This window comes from Ursus arctos, unplaced genomic scaffold (assembly GCF_023065955.2).
Source record: "Ursus arctos isolate Adak ecotype North America unplaced genomic scaffold, UrsArc2.0 scaffold_3, whole genome shotgun sequence".
Classification (NCBI taxonomy): Eukaryota; Metazoa; Chordata; class Mammalia; order Carnivora; family Ursidae; genus Ursus; species Ursus arctos.
This window is the reverse complement of record NW_026622985.1, coordinates 58,116,042-58,138,274: the sequence shown is the minus strand read 5'-3', so window position 1 is coordinate 58,138,274 and position 22,233 is coordinate 58,116,042. Positions and strand designations below refer to the sequence as shown.

Below are 22,233 nucleotides of genomic sequence, written 5' to 3'. Positions count from 1 at the left end.
ATGGTTGGTGCCTCCAAAGAGCCACAACACACAACCAGATAGTATGAAAATTTCATAGTGGGGAGGGCAATTAGGGAAAAAGTCTAAAAGGGCTCCTTTCGGGGGAAGAGGGGTGGTGATAATAAAAAAAGTAAATATTGAGCAACACTGGAGTAGAGGATGACACACGTCTCAGAAGGATGGGACCATTCTGGACAAAACAAAGAAACGTCCAGTCCCCCTTCCACTTCCTGCCGCTGCTGACCCCTCTCCAACAGGATACAGATATCCTCACCCAGTCCAGCACCCCCTCCTCATTCCCAAGCGCCATGCACACGATGGTGTGCACGGTGCTTCACTCATGTTCACTGACCATTCACACCTTGGGGAAGCCGTTCCTGCCCATCCCGTCCCCCTTGGACCTGGTCCTTGTCCCCTCTTTTCTCTCTGAGTCCCCGAGACAATCCCTAGCCCAGATGCTTCTCCATCTTGGATACCAAGCTAAATCTAGGCATTTCCACTGTTTGACTTTACCAAGCAAACCGCCCACCTTCCTTCCAGACCACCCTGAGTTCGTCTTTCATGATCAAAAAGAGCCTTGAAGGCATTTCAAAAGGAAAATGCTCCTCTACCCGGAAGTCGGCCCTGAGGAATACAAAGCTCACAAAGGAGAGTTTTGTGTTAGTTCTGCCCTGATCACAGCTGTAAGCAGGCTTTCGTCCACCAGCACAGACTCTGAAAGCCTAGAAGGGCTGTCCGGAGGACACCCCACAGGCTCCACGGTTTTGTTTGTTTGTTATTGTTGTTGTTTGTTTTTAACCCATTATGTTTAGAGAGGTCAAGTTCAGACTTCTGTGACCTTCTAGGCCCCATTAAGTCTTAGGTGAGACGAGGATTCACATGCAGGGAGTACTTACGGGAAGTGCTCCCAGGAGAGACTGGGAAGAGAAGGGGCAGAGCAGGACAGAGAAGGCAAGCAAGTCCCACAGCAGTGAGATGCCAGGTCAAGTCCCAGCCTCCCTTGACCCCACAGAAGCCCCAAGGGTTAATTACACCCAGAGTTCATCTGCCTCCAGCCAAAGGAGCACCAGCCAGTCAATGGCTAAGCAGGCATTTGAGGATTGGCGGATGCAAACTCCTGGATACCTGGGGATCCCCACCTCGTACAAAATACAGTTCTAGTTTTCCCAAGAGCACTCCAAGTCAGAGGAGGGGATTGGTCTGGAAGCACAAGGAATGGCCTGCCAGGGAGGAATACGGCCAAGCCCCTATGCGCCCGCTCTGCAGACCCTCCTAGAACCAGAGCGGATCTAGCTTCCTTCCAGCCTGTCCCCCGTGCCCTGGCCCTACACTGTGCCACCCAGCCGGGACCCCAGCCTAGCCCGCCTGCGCTTGGCCAGCTCCTTGCCTTTGCTCACCCTGATTCCTGCATCTGGAGTAAAGTTCTGCCCTTCTCCGTCGTTTAAATCCCTTAAGGTGCTTCTGCAGCACCTTCCCCTGAAGTCCCCTTCGTCACTCCCTGAGCTGCCCCACACCGTGTACTGTCTCTCAGCTCCCATCACAGTTACTTCTGCCCGGACCTCATGGGCTCCACATCCCTCCCCTCTCCTGGCACACTCCCCACACTCCCCAGGCTGTGAGGTTGGCCCTAAGGTCAGAGCCCCTGAACAGGACCGTCGTGAGGCTGGCCGTGGAGATGCCCAGTGATGTGCGCTGAAGGGCACCAGTGGGCCCTGTGCCAACCCATCACCTCTCTTTCTGAGTCTGCTCACCCTTCTGGGTCCTGCCACACTATCATCTCCCTCCAGGAGCCTGCTCTGACCAAACCCATCTGACTAGGTCCAGCAAAGCCATATCCTAGCCCAAGACTTGGAATGGGGTTTCCATCCTGTCACCTTCAAATGAATGGGGAGATCTGGTCAACTCCTCCTCATTTTTTCCCATAAAGATTCCCCACTACCACTGGGGCCAGGCTCTATGCAACGGAGGTGGGGGCAGAAATAAACAGAGGAGGGGAGAAGACCGGGGCTCTGCCCTCAGGAAGGGATCCCTGCCTCCTACCCAAGCTGGTGGGAGGCCAGCTTCAACTGCCCCAGGGGCACTGAGAGAAGAGTCCACATTGAGAAAGAGCCCAGGGCTGACTCTGACCTGTGAGGTTTCAGGGGAGGGTCATACTCTGGGACTGGCACAGTCAGGTCAGGCTGCCTTGAGGAAGCAGATAGAGGGGAGGAGGACCTGATCTGAAAAGTGTCCCAGGCAGAGAGACCAGAGTAAACACAGAGTATCTACGGTTCTTGAACTCAGGCTGCGTTCTCCAGGGCCTGTACCCACCTAGTCTGCAACCTCCAGGAAAAGCTAAATGCCCCACTAATCACATTCCTCAAATGCTTTCCCCTCACATCCTAAGACGCTGGAACTGCTGCTTAAAGCTTTTAGACTCCCTACAGCAGGCCCACCTTTAGAACAGTTCCAAGGGCTGCTTTGGTCCCTTCCAGACAGCAGGTCTCACCTCCTGAGCCCTGACCCTGCTCCAGGCTGGACCAGTCCACACCCGAGGCCAATACTGCTCAGCCCTGCCTGACATTAGGATCCCTGAGCAACACACTGAATCGCACCAATGCCTGAATTGTCCCCCCACCCCCCACCCAACCTATAATCAGAACCCAGGGTGGGGGGCATGTGGGAGGTGGGGACTGGCATCCATGCGTTCGTTGTCACTAGTGTTTGGGTTTTTTTTTTTTTAATTTAGCATTTTATTTCACATTTACAGAAAAGGTGGAAGAATGATCAGAAGTATACCATAGACCCATTGCCCACATTTACCAATAATTTACATTTTGCTGGATTGTTCTGTGTATTTCTGAACTATTTGAAAGTAAGTTAGAAACACGGTGCCCTTTATCCCTAAATGTGTACTTCCTCAAAGCAAGAATAGTCTTTTACCCACAGTGTGGTTATCAAAATCAGGAAGTTGAACATTGATACGGTACTATTATTTCATCCAGACTCCACATTCAAAAATCAATGATCCCGATAGGCGCTGGAGCCCGATAAAGCTCCCCAGATAATCAGAAGATGTCCTCAGGCCCCAGATGAGACCCACCTAAGCCACTCTGTGCTGTGCCCACAACCCCAAACCCCGTCCTCCTCCTCCCTTTCTCAATCCGTCTCTCTCCAAACTGGGGAGCTACTGCCCTGGCAAAAGGGGCGGGCTGATAAACGGCCTTAACCCCTTGTCTGCAGGCTGGACGCAGAGGTTGGCCCCTGGCCGCCCCGGGAGCTGCCGCTGCCCAGCACCCGCTATAAATAACCTGGAGGGACAGGCTGTGGGGCGGTGTCGCGCCGCCGGGGCCTGGGGGTGGGGGAGTGCCCCCTGGGCCCCGCGCCTAACCTTGGCCTCCGCGAGTCGGTGGGGAGGGAAGGGGCCAACTGGGCTCCGGTGGGGGGAGGGGCAGGCGGGGCGGGACCTTGACGCTGGGGAGGTGCGCTCCTTTCCCTAGCCGCCAGTGGGCATGTGAGGTCCCGCTGGGCCCCCGCGCCTCCTCCACGCCCCGCACCCCCTCCTCTGCCTCCTCTGCCTCCTCCCGCCGCTGCTCAAAGTAAGTGCGGGGAGTTGGGGTCGGTCTCAGGGTAGGGGCGCTCGGGCGCCTGGAGCTCCAGGGTGGGAGGCGGGACTCAGTGCTTGGTTACTGGACCCGGTTTCATTCAGCCCAGTTAGGAGCTGGCTGTGGGAGGTCTCAGGACCAGGTTGAGGTTGGGGATCCCTGTATGGGATGAGGGGTGGAGATGGATCTCCTGCCTGGATGAGGCAGACAGGTGGAGGGGAGAGGCAACTGACGCCTGCTGGGATGGGACATGGAGGCCCAGTAGGGCTGAGCAGAGCGTTAGGGGTGAATCTCCAGTGTCTAGGGCATGCCCTTCCTCAGGTCCAGAAATTCCCTATCCCCTGGCATTTTGTCCCCTCCCCCGTGGGTCCCTCTCCATCTCTCCATCTCACCCTCCCTCACCGACCACCCCAGTTCTAGCCCTCCCCACAAGGGAACACCAGAGACCAGCCCTCTGTTTCCTGCCACCCTGTCCCTACCTTCCTCTCAGCGCCTTAAACCAGACACTCCCCAGTTCCAATTGAGCAATGGGACAGAGGAGGCACTGGGAGGATCAGCCTAGCCCAGGGCTCCTGAAGACAGTGGGTGCACCCCAACCCCTGCCCTGCGGCCCGAGTCGGGGTGCGCAAGTGGATGCTGGGCTATGCAGAAAGGGCTGACGAAGTAGGGGCGAGGCCAGGAGGGAATGGTTCCCAGAAACAGATGCAGGAGGAACCCACCTCTAACCCTCTCCCCATTTTACAGATGGGGACATCAACGCTCAGAAATGGAGGGACATCTGCTCTAGGTCACGCTTCTCATGAAGGACCACAACATTAACAGGGTTCAGAGAGGCAAGAGGGGCCCAGAGGCCACACAATTCCGGGGAGAAGAACCAGGCTAGAAGTCAGGAAACCCCATCTTGTCCCGACTCTACCACGCACCAGCCTCTGGGACCGTTTCCTGGGCCTCGATGTCCTCATACACACACTGACAACTCATTTTTTAACACTCATTCAACAGATGGGCAGTGAGCAGCCACTGCCGGTGGCAAAGTGGCTTTGCCAACACACCTGATTCAAATCCCTGCTTTGCTGCTTAGCGTGTGACCTCAGACATGTTACTCAGATTTTCTAAGCCTCGGTTTCCTCATGGGTAAAATGGGTATCAGTGCTTACTGGAGAGAGCTATCATGAGGAATGGTTGAGATAATGTAAGTAAAGCTCTCAGCACCCTGCCTGGCACAGAGTAAGCGCTCAGTGTTGTGCCAGGCACTGTAGACAAAGCATGATGCCCCTAGGGGCCCTGCCCTCCCAGGGGGTCCGGTCGGTGCCGTCTATGGGCAGCCGGCCCTGATACCTGCCAGGTCCTTTTAATGACATTGAAAGCTGTACTTGGGATAGCAGAGGTTGCGGAGTGGGTTCTGCATTCCGCCACGCTACCCCACATGCCCTGGGCTTTAGCTCTTTTTGCCACCTGCCCCTTGTTCTTGAGACATGCCTTCCGAGGGAGCCAGACGTTAGGCCCGGGGTTGTCCCTTGACCCTCCCCTCGGGGAGCCATGATGCAGACTGCATAAGCTGGTGAGCCAGAGAGGGCTTCTGGCTGCTGCCCCAGAGCCAGGCCAAGTTTGGCAGGGGGGGTCTGTGGATGGGTCCCCTGGGTTCTGGGGGTGTCAGAACTAGGAACCTGAGAGGCAGTAGTCTGCATCCCCGTAGAGTCGATCAGACCCTACCCCTAGCTCCGTGGGAGACCCCAGCCTGAGACTGAAGACTGGTTACATATAACTCCCGGGAGAGGAACTAAACCGTGATCTCTCTGGCCCTGAAGTGCGGGTTTCCTTGTTGTAACGGCATTTATTTCTGGGTCCTTGTCCAACTATTCCAAGATTTCTGCTCACTGTGAGAAAAGAACATGGGGCCCAGAGCCGGCGGTGGGAGGGAAGGTGCCTGGGGAAGGACCTGGCCTCCAGCCCTCTCGTTCATCGAACTGGTATTTAAGGAGGACGTTGCACGGTGGGGACCAGAGGGGAGGCCCATGGCTCCTGCCCTGTGGAGTTGATGACCTAGAAGGAACCGCTGGCAGGAGAAAATAATGGTGAAGAATCAAGTGTGCATTTACAAACGCTGGTCTTTGGAACGAAGAAAAGTGTGGGCGGGTTATGATAAAGTCTGCTGGGAGGTGGACAGGACCCCTGGGGAAGGGACCGGGCGGCCCCGGAGGAGAGCCGAGGGGAGAGCCAGCAGAGGGGGAAGGCCCAGACAAGCCCCAACCCTGAGAAGAGAGGGTGCCAGCTTTTGGGGGTCTGGTGAGCCTGGTGGGATCTGGTTTCTATCCTGAAATCACAGGGAGCTCTGGGAGCTTCCTGAGTAGGGGAGAGGCCCCCCTGATTTGCCATTATGGAAGTTCCAGCTGATGGTTTAACGGGGGAACACCCTGACCCGCCTGTACTCCACGAGCGCAGAGGAGCTTTGACCTTGGTGCTTCCGGTTGCCCTTCAAGGCCTTTGGGAAGCAGCTTTCAGGAGGCAGCATGTAATCATGAAGCCTATCTTGTGCACCAGGCACTGGGCTAAGCGCAGAAGGTGAGACAGTTCTTTGCAGGCGGAAACCAAGGTTGAGTGAGGCTACGTAATATGGCCGCTAGATTCCAAAACTCTTGATTCTAACTTTTTGAACGACTCACCTTCTTGTCTATGAAGAACCCAGGAGTCTACCAGCCCCTCTTGGCTGGGTCCAGCCTCTTGGACCTTTCGGCAGCAAAATACTCCCCCATCCCCCACCCCCAGGGTCTCAGAACAGCACTTCTGTGGCCTCTTGCTCCAAGTCCCGCCTTCCGGTGGGCGCCATCTGTCCCGAGAAGGCTCAGCTAGGAGAGAAGTCAGGGGCTCCAGAAGCCTGGCCCCTCCCTAAGCTGCACAGCCCTCCCCAAGGCCAAGACCCTGCACCCCTTCCCCACACACCCAGGGTCTGTGACATGTGGGCAGGGGGCTCAAGGGTCATTTGCCAGAAGCTAATTCATCTAATAACTTTCCCCCAAAATTCAACTACTTTTTGCGTAGTTGACGAAGCCAGTCATCCAATTTCTTCTCTGTTTTTTGCCACTTTGTTGATGTTTATGTACTTTTTAAAATACCAATTTGTCTGAGAGCACTGCTTACTTAATTTTGTATTCCTGTTAAGTCTTAAATTTGCAGCACTTTACGAATTACAGGACTATTTTGTACCCTCTGAGCTGTCATTTTCTACTTTATCTGATTTTAGCCATTATTAGGAGTCCTCAGCCAGTTTGTCCAAAGTCACTTTATACAAAATTCATATTTTTTAAGACATCATTTCAAACCCGCCAGAGGGAAGGATAGATTATTCAATAAACCTATTTTGCTTATTCCCTTGAGCCCCTACATAGGGCTTACCACATGCTCGGCACTGCTCTAAGCACTGATATGCATTACCTATTTTAAGCTTCATAACACCCCTAGGGGATAAGACCATCATTACCCCCATTTTACAGATCAGGAAGCTGAGGCGAGGTCATGTGCCCAAGGTCACTCATCTGGTCGTGGCAGGGTCAGGATTCAAACCAAGCAGCCTGACTCCAGATTTTCTTCCCTTTACAAAAATTTAATTAGGATACTCAACCAGATGCCAGAACAAATCAGAATGGAGTGACTTTCAGGTCAACTGGACATTAGATGAGTTGATGATTAAGGAGAAGATTGTAGACCTAATGACCTGTTCTAGGGCCTCCTGCTAGCTAGCCCCCTCCCCCTTTATCGGGCCTCCCCTCTCCAGAGCTTCCTCCATCCTCAGACATCTTCGTGAGGGCCCAGGGCTTGGCAGAGCTAAGGGGAGAGGCACGGAGAAGAAAGAGCCACAGGCTATCAGAGAGGAGAAAGTGCACGTGATAAGGAGAGGCCTAGAAGTTTCTGCGGGTGAGCTGTTGGCCGTTAGAACTGGGTGGGAGAGTGGGCATCTTAGGAAGAGGTACCTGCTGGAGCCCTCAGGGATGGGGGAGGCCACAGGAAGCTGCTGGGGCCCTGGGGGTCCTCACTTGAAGTCCAGCACCTGATAAGTTAGAATCGAATATCCAGTCTCCCCTTCCAGGAAGCCTGCCCAGATACTCCAGAAAATAATTACCTACTTCCTTCATATGGCCTCCAGCCCCTTACCCTCTGCCTCAGTCCATCTCAGCCTCACCTCCCTGCTGTACCCCCGCCACACGCACCCCTCCTCTTTCCCCCTTCTCCTCCCTTTCTCCTTCTCCCTTCCCCCTCTGCTCCTCTTCCTTCCCTTCTCCCCCTTCACCTTTCCCTCCCTTTCCCTCTCCGGCCTTCTCCCCTTCTCCAGCATCCCCTTCTCCTCCTCTTCCCCTCACCCTTCCACCCTCCCACAGGGCCCAGTTTCCTCTCTCTTCTAGCCCTAGCTTGGGCTCAATGAAACCAGTGAATGAAAGAAAACAGTGCGGAGGAATCCTCTCCCTCCCGGAGGAGTCCTCTCTGACCTTGGGCCGAGAGGGAGGAGGCGGGAAGGGAGCTCACCCCATTCCCCTCGGGTGACTGGCAGCCTGGCCACAGGACCTGTGGTCCTGTAAATCTCCCAGGCTTAGACCAGGGGCTAAATTTAGACGAAGCTTTGTAGGCAGCCCAGGAGGGAGCACCAGGCTGGGCCGACACCCTGGCTCCAAGGAGGCCTATCCCTGGGGCACAGGTTCTGCCTGGACAGGGCCCAAGGTACAAGAGCAGCTGGCATCTTGGCCCTGACCTGCTGCCTCCTCCTCCTGCCAGGGCCTCTCCCCTGCCCTTTCTAACATGAAGCCTTCCAATTCCAGGCACACAGGGGCTGGAACCAGGAACTGGGCTGGCCTCAAAGTGAAAATTGAGAGAGAAGGAATCTGACAAGTGGGAAGAGCCCAGAAACTGAGCTCCCAGAATTGGGGGTAGGGGTGCAGCTCCACCTGGCTGAGGGGACCATGGTCTCATCCATCCAGTCAGCCAACAAGCATTTATTGAGTACCTGCCATGTGCCAGGCTCTGGACTGGGAACTGGGGACACAGATGTGAACCAGACAGATGTGGGTCATCTATAGTCTCACTGGGTAGAGGTGAGGGGTGGCGGGTGACTCTGCCCCTAGGACATCCAAGAGCTGGATGCAGAAGCCTAAGGTTTTCCTGCAAAAGAGAGAATAATGGGGGGGGGGGGCTCAGATTAAGTTATAGAGCCCAAACTTCTCCACGGGCAAGGCCCTGCCCAGCCGGCTGTGTCTGCATACACTCCTCGGGTGACCCAGCCCTCTGCCTGTGGGCCCCACCGCACTGGGGAGGACAGCTTCTTACGAGAGTGGCCTCCTGAGCCTGTGGGCCCCACCGCACTGGGGAGGACAGCTTCTTACGAGAGTGGCCTCCTGAGCCCCACAGCCACCCTGTCAGGGACCATCTGGGGCTCTCAGCATCTCTGGACCACCCTTCACTTCCTCACCCAGGACCAGCTCTTCTGTGTATCTGACCGAGCCGTAAGCTACCAGACCGTCTGTCTAGTCCTGCCTCAGCCCCTTACCTGCTGTGCAGCCTTGGGAGGTGACTTTGCCTCTCTGGGCCTCAGTTGCCTCTTCTAGAAAATGGGGTTATTCGCAGCCACCTCAGAGGCCGTTGTGAGGCTTGAATGAGCTGCGGTAAAGCACTTTGAGCTGTGTCCAGCACATTGTAAGTGCTGATTTCCCGCTAGAGAGGTCTCTCCTTCCCACCTGTCTCCCTCTGCCCTGTGAATGGCCTCCTCCAGCCAGAGGCCGGCTGCCTCCGGACAGGCCTGTGCTTTCTCACCTCCGGGCCTTTGCTTGCTCAGCTCCTGCCCCAGGGATCTCTTTCTGCTCTTATCGTTCCCCTTACCTTGGACACAGCTTCCATCCTTTTGGACTTGAGCTCCAGCGCCCAGCCCTCCATGGAGCCCTCAGTCCGCCCGCCCGGCATGCACTGGGCACTGCTGAACGGTGTGCCCAATGAGGGGGCTTCAGGCTGCATCTTCAGGGGTCCAGTGCTGGGAGGGGTCCTGAGGGCTAAGGGGGATCTGTGCTGGCTAGAGAGTTGGCGAATGGGGAACACGGGGTTTGAGGAAGCTTTTCTGAAGGAGAAGGATTTGAGTTGGGCCTTGGGACTCCCCACAGTGAGGCTTGAAGCCCCACCCCCATCTCTGAGCTCTTTAATTGGACCCCACCTAAAGGCCTTGACAGGGGCCACCATTTCACACATGCCAGGCCCCTCACCTCCAGTAACCTGTTGAAGGTACTCCAAAACCCTATGGGGTTTGTATTATCTCCACTTTCAACACGAGGGGAGCGAGGCTCAGAGAAGTGGAGCCACTCGGCCGAGGCCACAGAGCTGACCCAGAACCCTGGACGTGGGGAGGTTTGCAGTCTACTGGTTCTGAGAGCTCGTGGCCCAGGCCGTGTCTCTGCTTTCCGTGGCCCACTGTGTGCTTTCTGAGAGCAGCAGCCTCTTCTGCCCCCTCCCTGCCCACCCAGCACCACCCGCAGCCGCAGCCCTGCCCAAAATACGCACTTCCAAGGTCTGTTGTGGGCTTGAACTCAGTCAAATCCACCCTTCAGCCCCTCAAAGAGAACGAACATCGTTAGCTGTGCTGGGCTCTTGGACCGGTGGGGAAGTTACAGAAGACGGAGGCCAGATCTGGGAGTTAGTCCCAAACCCCGTCTGATCTGCTCGCCCAAGCTGCCCAGCTCTGAACAGCACGCCTCACTACTGAGCACAGCGCCCCGCGCCCCAGGGCTCTGCCCACCAAGGACACTCGGCCACAGCCTCAGACCATAGCGTCTGATGCAGGGACAGCCCAGCAATGCCCCCGCCCCCTGCCCCGTGCGTTCAGACCGCCCGCCCAAACATGAACACGTGACCCCTGAGTGATGGGCTCACGGTGTGGCAGTTGGGGGCTTTGAGAGAAGGCGCTTGCCTCTAAGATGCCGAGTCGGACCAGCCCGAGGGTCCGCCATCAACACCATGTGCGTCTGGGTTGAGCATTGCCTCTGCCATGACCTCCCCCGGATGCTGACTCACCAGAAATCCTGGCCTCCTGGGGAGGGCATTACGAGCTGCTCCTCTGACAAGAAGGGGCAAGAAGGGGGTTGGGAAGCGTGTGATGGGTCGAGCCTAGGGCCCACACTCTCCTCAGACCCAGCCAAGGGTGGGACGGCAGAATTCTTGGAAATCCCAGGACAAAGACTGTCCCCTCCCCCTCCTAGCCCACCTCACCCCTGGCAGGGGCTCACTGGGCAGCAAGGCCTTCCAGACGCCCAAGAAGCTGATGCTGAGTTGCTCCCAAAAGCCCCCGGGGTATGTGAACAGCAAGACCGTGGCCCCTAGTGTCTGTCTGTCCTGCAGGCCGAGAGCCAGAGCTCCCGGCTCATGGGAGCCCCTTATAGACACACACACACACACACACACACACACACACACACACACTACACCCATACTATTCACACAGCCACACATGACACACAGACATAATACACACCCCCCACACACCTTACACACACACTGAGCACGCACAGCACACATGGCTCTGCTCCCCAGCACCTCCTTCCGTACCCAGCCCCATGGGACACAGTCGGCTGGTCTCAGGTGCAGTGACGGCCTAGGAATGTGTCCCTACCGCCCGAAGTGCTCTGAGGAGCAGCAGCCCGTGTTCGCCCATCTGGCCAGGTGGGGTCATTTATCAGGAGCCCCAGGCCAGCGTGCTGAGGTGAAATGTGCAGCCTCCAGCCCCTGCGCAGGAAATGACTGAGCCAGATGTGGGGAACGTGATGTGTGAGGGCTGTAGGGCTCTAGGCCCAGGGACATCCCGGGGCAAACATTGTCCCAGCTACCTGGGAGGGAATATGTGACTGGCAAGGGAGAGGAGAGGGGCTGCCCGCTGGTGGGCAGTGCCTACTAGAATCCTGCAGTCAGGAATGTCAGGGTAGGGAGAGCACAAAAGTCATTTTGCATACACAGTTGTACACACACAGGCACTCAAATGCATTCACACACACACGTACTGGCCACAGAGTGGGAAAAATGGTGGCCTTGGGAAGAATAGGGGACAAGAGAATTCTAGAGTGCAGAGGTCTCATTCAGTCTCATGTCATGCATTCCCCAGCCTCTCTGCCTTTGCACATGCTGTGCTCTCTACCTAGGATGCTCTTCCTGGCAGCATCTTTATCAGCTGGGCAAACTCCTACTCCATCTTCAAAGCCTACATCTGCATGACCTTCTCCAAGATGCTACCCCATTCCACCTCAGCAAATGGTAGACGCTGTAACAACTTGGTCACCCATCCATCTTTCCCACCAGAAGATGGTCCCTCAGGGGTAAAGATAACCACATTTGCTTTATTTCTTTATGTCCAGTCCAGCACCCATTCTCATGGTTTTTCCCAGGAGATGGGGTCCTGGATGGTCTTTATCTTTTAGATGGAACTGCCATGGTCGCATCAAGCATGTCTGTTCCCTGGTGAGTGCCCACATTGGCACAGTGATCCCTTCCTTTCTTCTGCTTGCCCCCAAAGTGCCATCTCTTCCAGGAAGCCCTCCCTGGTCTCCCAAGTCCAGGTTAGGTGTCTCCCCCATGTGGAGACACCCTTTGTTGTAACTGCCTGTTTACCTTGTAGAACAGGGAAACAAAGATACATTGTCTGCTCTCTTCCGCTCCCTTCTGTGCCTTCTAAGTTTAGGGAATCCCTACCTGGCCTGGGACCATCCCAAGGACACCCAGTGGGTCTCCCAACCAGGGCCAGACATACAGTAAGCATTCTATAAATATTGGTTGGGTAAACGAACAGCTGGTAGACACCCACCCATCCCAAGGAGGAGAGCTTTGGGGACCAGGGGCTGGACAATATAGATTCCTGTCTTGGAGGTCAAGCTGCACTGGACCTTTTCTAAGGCCTTGTCAGCATTCCAGGCCTGGTCAGACTGCCATCCTGCTGCGTGGCCAGGCATTTCCCTTCTGAGTTTCCCTTTCTATACAACAGAGGTAAGAGAGGTAAGGGATGAGAGACAGAACAGGGTAGGGGGAACAGACAGGTGCTGTCAGCGGCTAACCAGGGCCTGATCTCTGCCCCCATCCCTCCTGTCCTCTAGGCTGCCAGGACGAGCCAGGCGCCCATGGACCAGCCCCCGTGGGCACTGTTGGAGCAGTACTGCCATGTAGTCACGACCCTCACCAACGTCTCAGGTATGCATGTCCACCGCCACTACCCAGTGGCAGACCCCAGGAGATGAGGGGGGCCTCAGGGCCAGGAGAGGGGAGGCAGCTCTCCTGGACCAGCCCCAGCTCTGCGGGGTGGGGAATGGTGACCAGCTTCCGGTCCTGGCTCTGGTCTCTGTCCTTGGGCCAGCCCCTCCCCCTTTTGAGGTTCAGGCCCTTCACCAATGATGAAGGCCTTGGCCCTCAGCTCTCGGCTGTGTGCATCTAAAGGAAGCTGGCCTGGCTGGCATTCTAGAGCCGAAGGAGGGGGCGCCCCTCTGCTTATAAACTTGAGCAAGACCGGCAGAAGGTGTAAACTGCATTCTCCGGTTGCCGTGACTACAGGTGTCACCTGTGGGTAAGGACTTGCAAGGCAGCAGCCGGGCCCCTGAATTCTGACCCCTCGGAGTCTTCCAGCAGCCGACTCAGAGTCAGGGGGAGCCGCCACAGAGCTCAGAAGAGCCATGGGGGCTCCAGAGAGCTGTCTCCAGGCCCCGCCCAGTGTCTTAGCATTGTCAGTTCTGCACCCACAGAACAGCAGGGCAGGAGGAGGGCTGGGGGGTGCCCAGGGGTCCGGGGCTGCTGCCAAGACCACGGGGAGGTCAGGGTGCTTCCAGCAGTGGGATCGAGCACCAAACGCAGCCTGCATCAGGTGTCTGAGAGGAAAGCCTCTTTGCCTGCCTTCCTGACGGTGGAGTGGTCCAGAGCTCAGGTGTGGGATCAGACAGACTCAAGCCTGGATCTTACCTCCTCCACCTAGAAGCAGCGTGGCCCCGATGAGTCAGCCAAGCCGTCTGCGTTCGTTGGCTGGGGGCTGCCATGCAGCCCCACACACCGGGTGGCTTACACACACAAATGTATTTTCTCACAGTCCTGGAGGCTACGAACCCAAGATCAAGGTGTCGGCAGGGTTGGTTTCCTCTGAGGCCTCTCTCCTTGGCTTGTAGATGGCCGCCTTCTGCCCTGCGTCTTCCCTCTGTGCACGTCTGTGTCCCAGGCTCCTTTCTCACAGGGACCCCGGTCACGTTGGAGGAGGGCTGGCACTGATGACCTCATTTTAATTTCATTACTTATTAATCTCCAATAAGGTCACATTCTGAGGTATTGAGGGTTAGGACTTATAGATTTAGGGGGACACAATTCAGCCCAGAAGAACACCTGAGCCTCAGTCTCCTCCTCTGTTAGAAACAGGTCTAAGTCTGCCTCAGAGGCTTACTGTGGAGTCTGAATGACAGATCATGGAGACACCCAGCATGGGCCAGGTCAAGCTCCCATCAGCCAGGAAATGGAAGCCCCCCATTCCAGGAGAGCCCAACCCTCCCCCCACCAGAGTTCTCTGCTCTCACAGGCAACACTGGTTTAGCAGCAGACCAACTGCCTGCCCCCTGCCCTGCCCTCCAGCTCAGGGCACAGACCCTCGTCTTCCCCAGGACCCCTGGCGGATGGTACCCTACCCTACCCTCCTCTGAGTTGAGTGGGAAGGGACTCAACTTCCCCAAATACAAGGCCTCCCCTGCTTAACTTATAATATCATTCATCTCTTTGCAAATGGGATACATTACATTGATACAATTTGGAAAAAGTATTTTTAAAACTCAAAGACAATGCTTCTTCATTATTCCACAACCTGAGCATATTTACAATGTTTATATCCCCCAGGAGTTTATCGATCTATAGAGCCTCATGTTAATTCTTTTTTGTTTTTTCAAAAAATGGGGATGATCCTGTGTCCACAGTTTTGTAACCTGCTTTTTCCTCTTATAACTCAGGTGAACACTTCCCCGTGTCATTAAATATGCATCCACCATATCACTGACAATGCTCCCCAGCAACAGTCGTGGGGACACGTCATCCTTCATTCACTACGCCCCAAAGTTGGGAAGCACAGGCAGTTAGAATGCCCTTGGACCTGAGGAATAGTTTCTCAGGTCCCCACATGAAACTGACCTCCTTCTAAGTGTCCACTGATTGAGAAAACGCGTAATGACTAATGTAAGTTCAGAAACCAGCAAAACCAAACAATCTATTGTTTAGACATACATACATACGATAAAACTGAAAAACTAAGAGCAAGGAAATAAATATTCAAGAGAATGTTCCCTCTGGGGAAGGAGTATTTAGATAAATATGTAAGGGATTGGCAATGATCTAGTTTTGGATTCGGTGACAGCTTCCTTCTATTTACTACTACGTTCGAACTTCCGTAAAAGAACGAACTGGAATAAGATAGTTAGGCCATGTGTGGGCTCGTGATGACAAGTGGTCATAAATCAAAGGCTGTGACCAGTTAAACTATATGCCTCTGAGAAAACCACACATAATCACAAGAAACCTCAGATAGGCTTTAAATGGTTTATTTCTGTTTTGTTCGTCACAGAGGCACCTAAGAGGGCCCAGATCGTAAGGCATGTCATTTATTCAGTCAATGGCAATATAAGGGGTCAAATGGATTCAGGGATCCCTTGAAATATAATAACTCCCCAATCCAACATGTGCATCCATACACACCGTGCACGCGTGCGCACGCACACACACACACACACACACACACACACATATACACACAGAGACCACAGGGCTGGTCAAATGGGAAGAGAGCCTTGGCCAGGAAGACAGAGCTGCTGCCCAGGCCTGGAGCATTCCAACGGGTGCTGGGGGTCAGTCTGGGAACATGACCAGCCCTGCCCTCGGAACCTTGGGCTGGTAGAGGAGACAGTAGAAAAACTGACAACTTTGGTGTGACATAAACCAGCCCCAAGAGATGGAGGCAACGAGGAGGGCCGCCCAACCCAGACAAGACAAAGGAGGGGAACGCCAAGCTGAATGTTTGAAGGGCAAGTGGGAGTCAGCTAGGCTACCTGGAGTGTAGAGCGGTAAGGGTATTCCTAGCAGAGGGAACAGCATATGCAAATCGACAGAGGCATAGAATGGTTCCAGGGAAGGACATGTGGTTCCAAAGAGCATCTGAAGTTTGGCAGTAGGGAGAGAACGAAGGATAGATAATCTGGAAGAGTGTTCTTTGCAGTGCTTAAGAGCTGAGCTCCATCCTGAGGGCAATGGGGAGCCACTCTTAGGGGAAGAATGACATAATCTTTTTTTTTTTTAAAGATTTTATTTATTTATTCGACAGAGACAGAGACAGTCAGCGAGAGAGGGAACACAAGCAGGGGGAGCGGGAGAGGAAAGAAGCAGGCCCACAGCGGAGGAGCCCGACGTGGGGCCCGACCCCGCAACGCCGGGATCACGCCCTGAGCCGAAGGCAGACGCCCAACCGCTGTGCCACCCAGGCGCCCCAGAATGACATAATCTTAATTGTAGAAAAATCACTTCATCTGCCTAGTGGAAGAGACAGGGAGCCTAGTCTGACTGCTGCAGAGATGAGGATGGCCCAGGGGGTTGAGGGGGAAATTCCTTTTGTCCATATATCAGCGAGAATGCGGGATTGGAAGGTTGCTGAGGGTGCTGCCTGGTCCCATGTTTGGACTTGAAGATATCATCTCCCCTTGGCCATCTCCCCCCTGTGCCAAGGTGGAGTGGGATGTGTGGGGGAGGAGTGGGGCACCTTCTGGCCTCTCCCAAGACTCCACAACCTCAGCAACCTCATTATAACTCCCGGTCAACCCCACAGCCTTGACCCGTATCTGCCTGCTCCTTGTGTATTCAGGCTGACCGAGCATATCTCCACAGAGAGGCAGAGACAGACGCTATCCCCTTAAATCCCATTTTCCAGCTGACATTTGATGGATGGTGGGATGAATGAGGGAATGTGTGATGCTGTAAAGACACGTGACAGCGAGACGCTGTGTGTGTTTCCAGTCTGCTCTGCATGCCTATTCGTCTGTGTGCTGTAGGACCATGATGTGCGTCCAAGCTTGCCTGCAACCAACCGTCCACTGCCCCTGCAGCTGACATCAGAGGTGGGCCGGGGACACCTGCCTCACCCCATGCTGCTCCTGACACACCCCAGCACCTGTCACACTTCCCTGAACCTACTTGCAACCTGTCTCCCTAGCCTGGGGGCACACAACCATCCCAATACCTCTCCCCCCGGTCCTGGCCTGAGAGTCCATCTCCATCCCAGGGGCCTGCCATCCGCTGCTGCTTCCTTAGTTAGCATAATGGCCCAGACTTTGTTTATTTGTCATTGGATTTAATCTAATTGAGGAAATTTTTAGCTCTCTACAATTTCTTCCTCATTTACCTATTTACAAACACTCAAGCGAGCTGTAAAATCAACTTGGGCCGAAGCTGCTGCCTTCAGTTCCCTCTCTGCCACATCTAGAATACCAGGCAATCACGCTCATAATAATAGGATCCACGAAGAAATGGCCCTGCATCCTGGAAACCAGGGCACATCGGGTCTGCGGGTCTGTGCGCGGACCCTGACTGTCCAGTCCAGATCAGAACAGCCTTTGGTCCTGCCACTGAGATAGGCACTTCCCAGAGGGATCTTTATGACGTGTGCTCTCTCAGTTAAGAGCCATCCAAGGCTCCCAGGCCATCCTACTCTGCAGAAAGCTGTATGGGAGGTGGGAAGTCCTTGGCGTCTGGTCATTGGGCACTCAGCAGCCCCGCGCAGTGGCTCTGGTGATAAGCACCTTAATAACTTAAGCTTGATTTCTCTCTTTTCCCCTGGACTGTGAAGGGCCCTCCTTTGCACATGAAGGAGACTATTCCCCCGATGAAGAGATGGCCTGACCCTGCCAGCCACATTCTAGCCTATGTGGGATGCTGTGGGGTAGGGCTCAGCCTGGGACTGGGGACGGGACTCTGCCTAGGGTTGGGTTCAGGACTCAGGTCAGAGGCTGGGGTTGGGACTCAACCTGTCCTCCCCTGCTCCTGGCACAGGCTCTTGTGAACGCCCAGGGATCTTTGCCCCGGCAGCTGCCCAGAGCTGAGCCAAGGGCTCTAACGGTCCATTCAAGAGATAGAAGACAGACCCGGCTGGCGGATCTGCACCTGGTACCTGCCAGTCAGCTAGCCTTGGAGAGATGCCAGTGCTCATCCCCGGTCTCAGTGCTCTCGGGCTCTGCCTTGGCAGTGACAGAAGCGTTAATATGGAGACTGGTGGAACTGGAGCACACAAAGGCAGCCCAGCCCCCCTCTTCCCCTCTCTCTGCTTAGGGCATAGGGCTAGTTCAGGGTGCTACTGGCCTTCTCTGGCAGCTTCCTTCCCAGTGGAGGCCAGCAGCGGGAAGGACAAGACTAGGTCCCCTGGGACTGGGTCCCAGCTTCCCCTGCCCTCTAAAGATAGAAACACTCAACACACACTCACACACACACGTACATCTTCCTCAGGCTTTGCGTCTGGAAACTCAGAGCCAGAGACTCTCGGGGCAGGGAGGGGCCTCAGAGAACATTTCAGTCTTGGAGAAACAGCCCCAAGAATAGGGTAACATGCAGGGAGAGTAGACACAGAGGCAAGACCAGAACCCAGCCTGAGTTGAGGAATACCATACCCAGGCCCTATGTTCTGAGCCCAGACCCCCCCCCCCCAGTTCGGCAGGCACGACCAGCTGGCCCACCTTGGGCACTCAGATAGTGGGGCGGCAGGCAGTCCGAGTGGGCCTGGGCAAATTCCATCTAATGGTGTTAAGGTCCTACACACACACACACTCTCTCTCTCTCTCTCTCTCTCTCTCGTATGGAAGCTAGTTTCAGGTGAGGAGGGCTAACGTGAGAGACACATTCTCACTCTCACTTTGTTCTCTCTGGAGCTCAGGGCAGCAAGACGAGGTTATTTGAAGCTCTCCAGATAATTTCAGCCAGTTTCTCCCCTGGACTTCCCCTCCCATTAAATGACAACACTATTCCCACCCCAGTCACCCAGGGGGAGACCTGGTGCTATCCCGGCCTCCTGGCTCCTGGGGAACCCACTCACCGACTCCTCCCTCCAATCCCTCCTCACCAGGGCAGGCTGTCTTCCTAAATACCTCACTATCCCAGCCCCACGGCCTGGTCCAAATGTGCCTCCATTCAGGCCGTTTGATCTCACTAGACGTTTCCGTGGCCTCCCTGCTGCCCTCAAAGCCCCTCCAATCCATTTCCTTCCCACAGGCCACAGCGGCTTTTCTAGAGCACAGATCTGCACGTGGTCTCTCCGTTCCCCCTGCTTCCCGGCTCCCGCGTCCCGCCGCAGGGAGAGTAAAGTCAGGCCGCCCAGTCCTGGCTCTCTCGGTCAGGGAGGCTGCAGCGGGTTCCTCCGCGCGGGGGAGCGCGCTTTGCTGCCCCTTGCAGCCCCGGGGCCTGCGATCCTCGATCCTCGGACGGAGCATTCTGGCACCCTAGGCGCATCTAGTCGGGACGGTGCCCCGGCCTGAGAAGGCGGACTCGGGGCGGGGCTGGGGGCCAGGGGCCCGTGGGACAGGGGGGCCCGGGGGTGGGGGGGGCTGAAGGCTGGGCCCCGCCGACAGGAGCCACCCGGCCCCGCCCCCTGGCGCCGCCATTGGCCGCGACCGAGCCGGTGGACCCGCGGCTCGCTGCGCTCCGCAGCTCCTCTCAGCCGGGGTCCCGACTTGGCAGCCCCGGGCGGTCCGGCGCCACCCCGCGAGGCTGCCCGGGGGGTCGGGGCTGGGCGGGCCGGGGCCGGGTCCCGCGCTCTCCCGACAGCTCACTCTGGCACCCAGTGCCTCGCAGCCACGCCGGGCGCGCACTCACACTTCCTCTCGGCGCGCGGCTGCCGGGCGCGATGGACACGGCGCTGCTCTACAGCCTGCTGGAGGCCAACTGCAGCCTGGCGCTGGCCGAAGAGCTGCTCTTGGACGGCTGGGGGCTGCCCCCGGACCCCGAGGGTAGGCGGAGGCGAGCGGCGCGGGCGGCGCGGGCTCCTTCCCCGGCGTGCCGAGTGCGCCCCAGGCCCCGCGCTCCGAGCGCCGGGCGCCCCGGCTACCCGCCTGAGCCCCTCTCCTCTGTCTCCTGGCTCCAGGTCCCTACTCCTACTGCAACACGACCTTGGACCAGATCGGGACGTGCTGGCCCCGGAGCGCGGCCGGAGCCCTGGTGGAGAGGCCGTGTCCTGAGTACTTCAACGGCGTCAAGTACAACACGACCCGTGAGTGCCCCTCATCCTCCGCCGCGGGCTCTGCGCCCGACGCCGGGAAGAGACCGCGGTTTAGGGAGCGGGGACGGCTCCGGACCCAGCGTCGGAGACCTGCTGAGGGCCGCGGCGGCGTCACACCGCTGGCGTTAAGGACCCCTTACAATGTTGGAGGCGCTCCTTCTGTCCCTTACCCTACTATAGCTTCAGACCTCAGTAAGACGGTGATTTGCCCAGAGCCCAGGAAGGGAAAAAGGAAATGCTCTCTTTTAAGGGCAGATCTCTCTCACACGTTATAGACTCTGGGTGCCTGAAGTTCCCCCTCTTTGTTTAACCAATGCTACCCGCATGGGGGGTGGGGGGAGGCGCTCCGCATATGCTCGGTTCCCAAACCCCAGGGAGAGTGCGGTGATCAGACTCTTTCTACCAGAGCGGAAGGAGGGCAGGAGGCAGGAGAGATGGGGTGAGCACTCGAGTTGGGCGGGGGCATGCAGAGAATAGACTCTTCTGGGCCAGAGTGTGTGGGTGGCACCTCATCCCTACCTGGATGTCCCAGCCTGGCCCTCTGGGCTGTGAGTCAGGGCTCCTGGGCAGCGTTACTCCTACTGCCCAGGTAATGCGTGGTGTCTGAATCAGGACCACCCCCCATCTCCCAGGGAGAACAGCCTGTGCCGTCCTTCCTCCTGGCAAATCACTGGCTGGCTTGAAACTCTGGGGAGGGCAGCAGCAGAAGCAGCTGGTGGGGTAATTCAGCACAGGCTCTGGGTGTGGGGCTGGGGGAGGGTCTATGCTCTGTGGAAGGTCTGTGGGCTACCAAGTGGGAGTGTCTTGTAAGGCTATGGGACACAGAAATCACTGGCTCACCTTGACCCGCCACCCACATCTCTAGCCCCACCCCACCAGCGGAGAGAGGTCCTCCTGAGACCCTCAGGGGGGTGGGGCTGCTTATCTGAAGCCCCTGGTCCTGGAAACATCGTAGCAACCTCTCTCTGCATGTCTGTGTCTGAACAGCAGCACAGCTCCCCATCACCTCACACACGCACAGGGGCATGCGTGCGCACACACACACACACACCTGTCCAAACTCTCAGGGGCTGAGGCCTTCGCTGAGAGAGATGGTTAGAGAGCAAGACAGCTGTGCCCGCCTCTGATGCTAACCGCACTCGCTTGTCTGCACCAGCCGAGGGCTCTCTCTGGCGGGCCTGGGGAGGAGCCGCGCTCTGAAGAGTCCAGCAGCAGAGGTGCTCCTAATGGAAGCAGGTGGTAGAGGTAGGGGAGCCGCTGAGGACATGCTTCCCATCCACGATTAAAACAAACCTCCCTGGGTGGAAGTGAGGGCCCTGACCCAGGAGGTGTACAAGCAGAAGCATGACTTTCATGCTCCTTTCCAGTCCTGAGATTATAAAACTGTACTTCTAGGGTCCCACAAGCTGGATCACAGGACCCTAGGGTCTCTAGGTCGGACTGGGCCTGGGGACAAAGGGCCAAGTGAGGTGATGAGGCATCTCAACCCCATAGCCGTGGACCTAAGGGAGCTCTGCTCTGCTTCCTCCCTCGGCCTGGGCTGTCTCCTGTTCTCCCCACCAGCCTGGAGCTCCCCAGGGGCAGGGCCTGGGTCTCTTCTTCAGAGCTGAGCACAGCATTTCTTCAGTTTATTAATCAGCTACTACGTACCAGCCACCGCACTGTCGTTGAGGCCCTCGCTCATGATTGCAACAGAGGAAAGAAATACCGAGTGATAAATGCCCTGATGGAGGAGAGCAAGGAGGCTGTAGGACGGGGGAAAGGGGACAGGCGAGGCAGGGGAGATTTCCCAAAGGAGGTGCTGGAGCGCATACCAGACCACTGCCGTCACATCAAGTGAGAGGCTGAGGAAAGGTCAGGGCGCCACTGAGGTTGGCAAATGTAGTGCCAATTAGCTCCCGGGATCTAATGAGCAATTTTCTTCATTTGGACCAAAGTGCGGGCCACACTACAGCTGCTGGGGAACAGGAGCACGGGGTGCTGGGAGCATGGCCATTAGCCAGTGCAGCCAGCCGAGGTGGGAAGAGCAGAGAAGCTGCTGGCCGTGGAAACGCGGTGATTGAGTCCTCCCCTGCCCTGCCTCCTGGCCGCTGTTTCCTCTTGCCCCGTTTGCCTTTTCAGTGGGATCCTACCTTTACAAAGGATGCAGGGAGGAAAACAGCTCTGATGAGAAGCCTTGGGGAAGAGGAAGAAGGGTCTGGCCTTGCCGCAGCCAAGCCCCCACTGAAGCCTCATTCTTCAGAGGGCGGGCAGTCCCGGTGTAAGATAGCAGCTTAGTCACGAGTCCACGTGAACTTACTTCCACTCAGCTAAGCACAGAGAATCTTCCACAAAGCTACCAAGTGTGGATCATTCTCCAGGTGCCAGCTACCACGGAGA

At 56.3% G+C, this 22,233-nt stretch overlaps 1 protein-coding gene across 7 annotated transcripts in view; it reads left to right on the top strand.

Moving 5' to 3' along the window:
- Positions 1 to 3,420: 3,420 nt before the first annotated feature.
- The window catches only part of CRHR2 (corticotropin releasing hormone receptor 2), a 45,766-nt gene continuing 26,953 nt past the window's right edge, over positions 3,421 to 22,233 (top strand). For 4 of the 7 annotated variants that reach the window (XM_044387385.3, XM_044387379.3, XM_044387373.3 and 1 more), the window contains exons 1-2: positions 19,438 to 19,585; positions 19,720 to 19,845. In XM_044387385.3, the coding sequence (XP_044243320.2) occupies positions 19,483 to 19,585; positions 19,720 to 19,845 (229 nt within the window). In that variant the 5' untranslated portion in view covers positions 19,438 to 19,482. Of the gene's footprint in view, positions 3,579 to 12,688; positions 12,783 to 19,437; positions 19,586 to 19,719; positions 19,846 to 22,233 lie in introns of those variants that run through there. The other 3 variants (XM_057304421.1, XM_057304420.1, XM_057304422.1) reach the window with 2 other exon arrangements.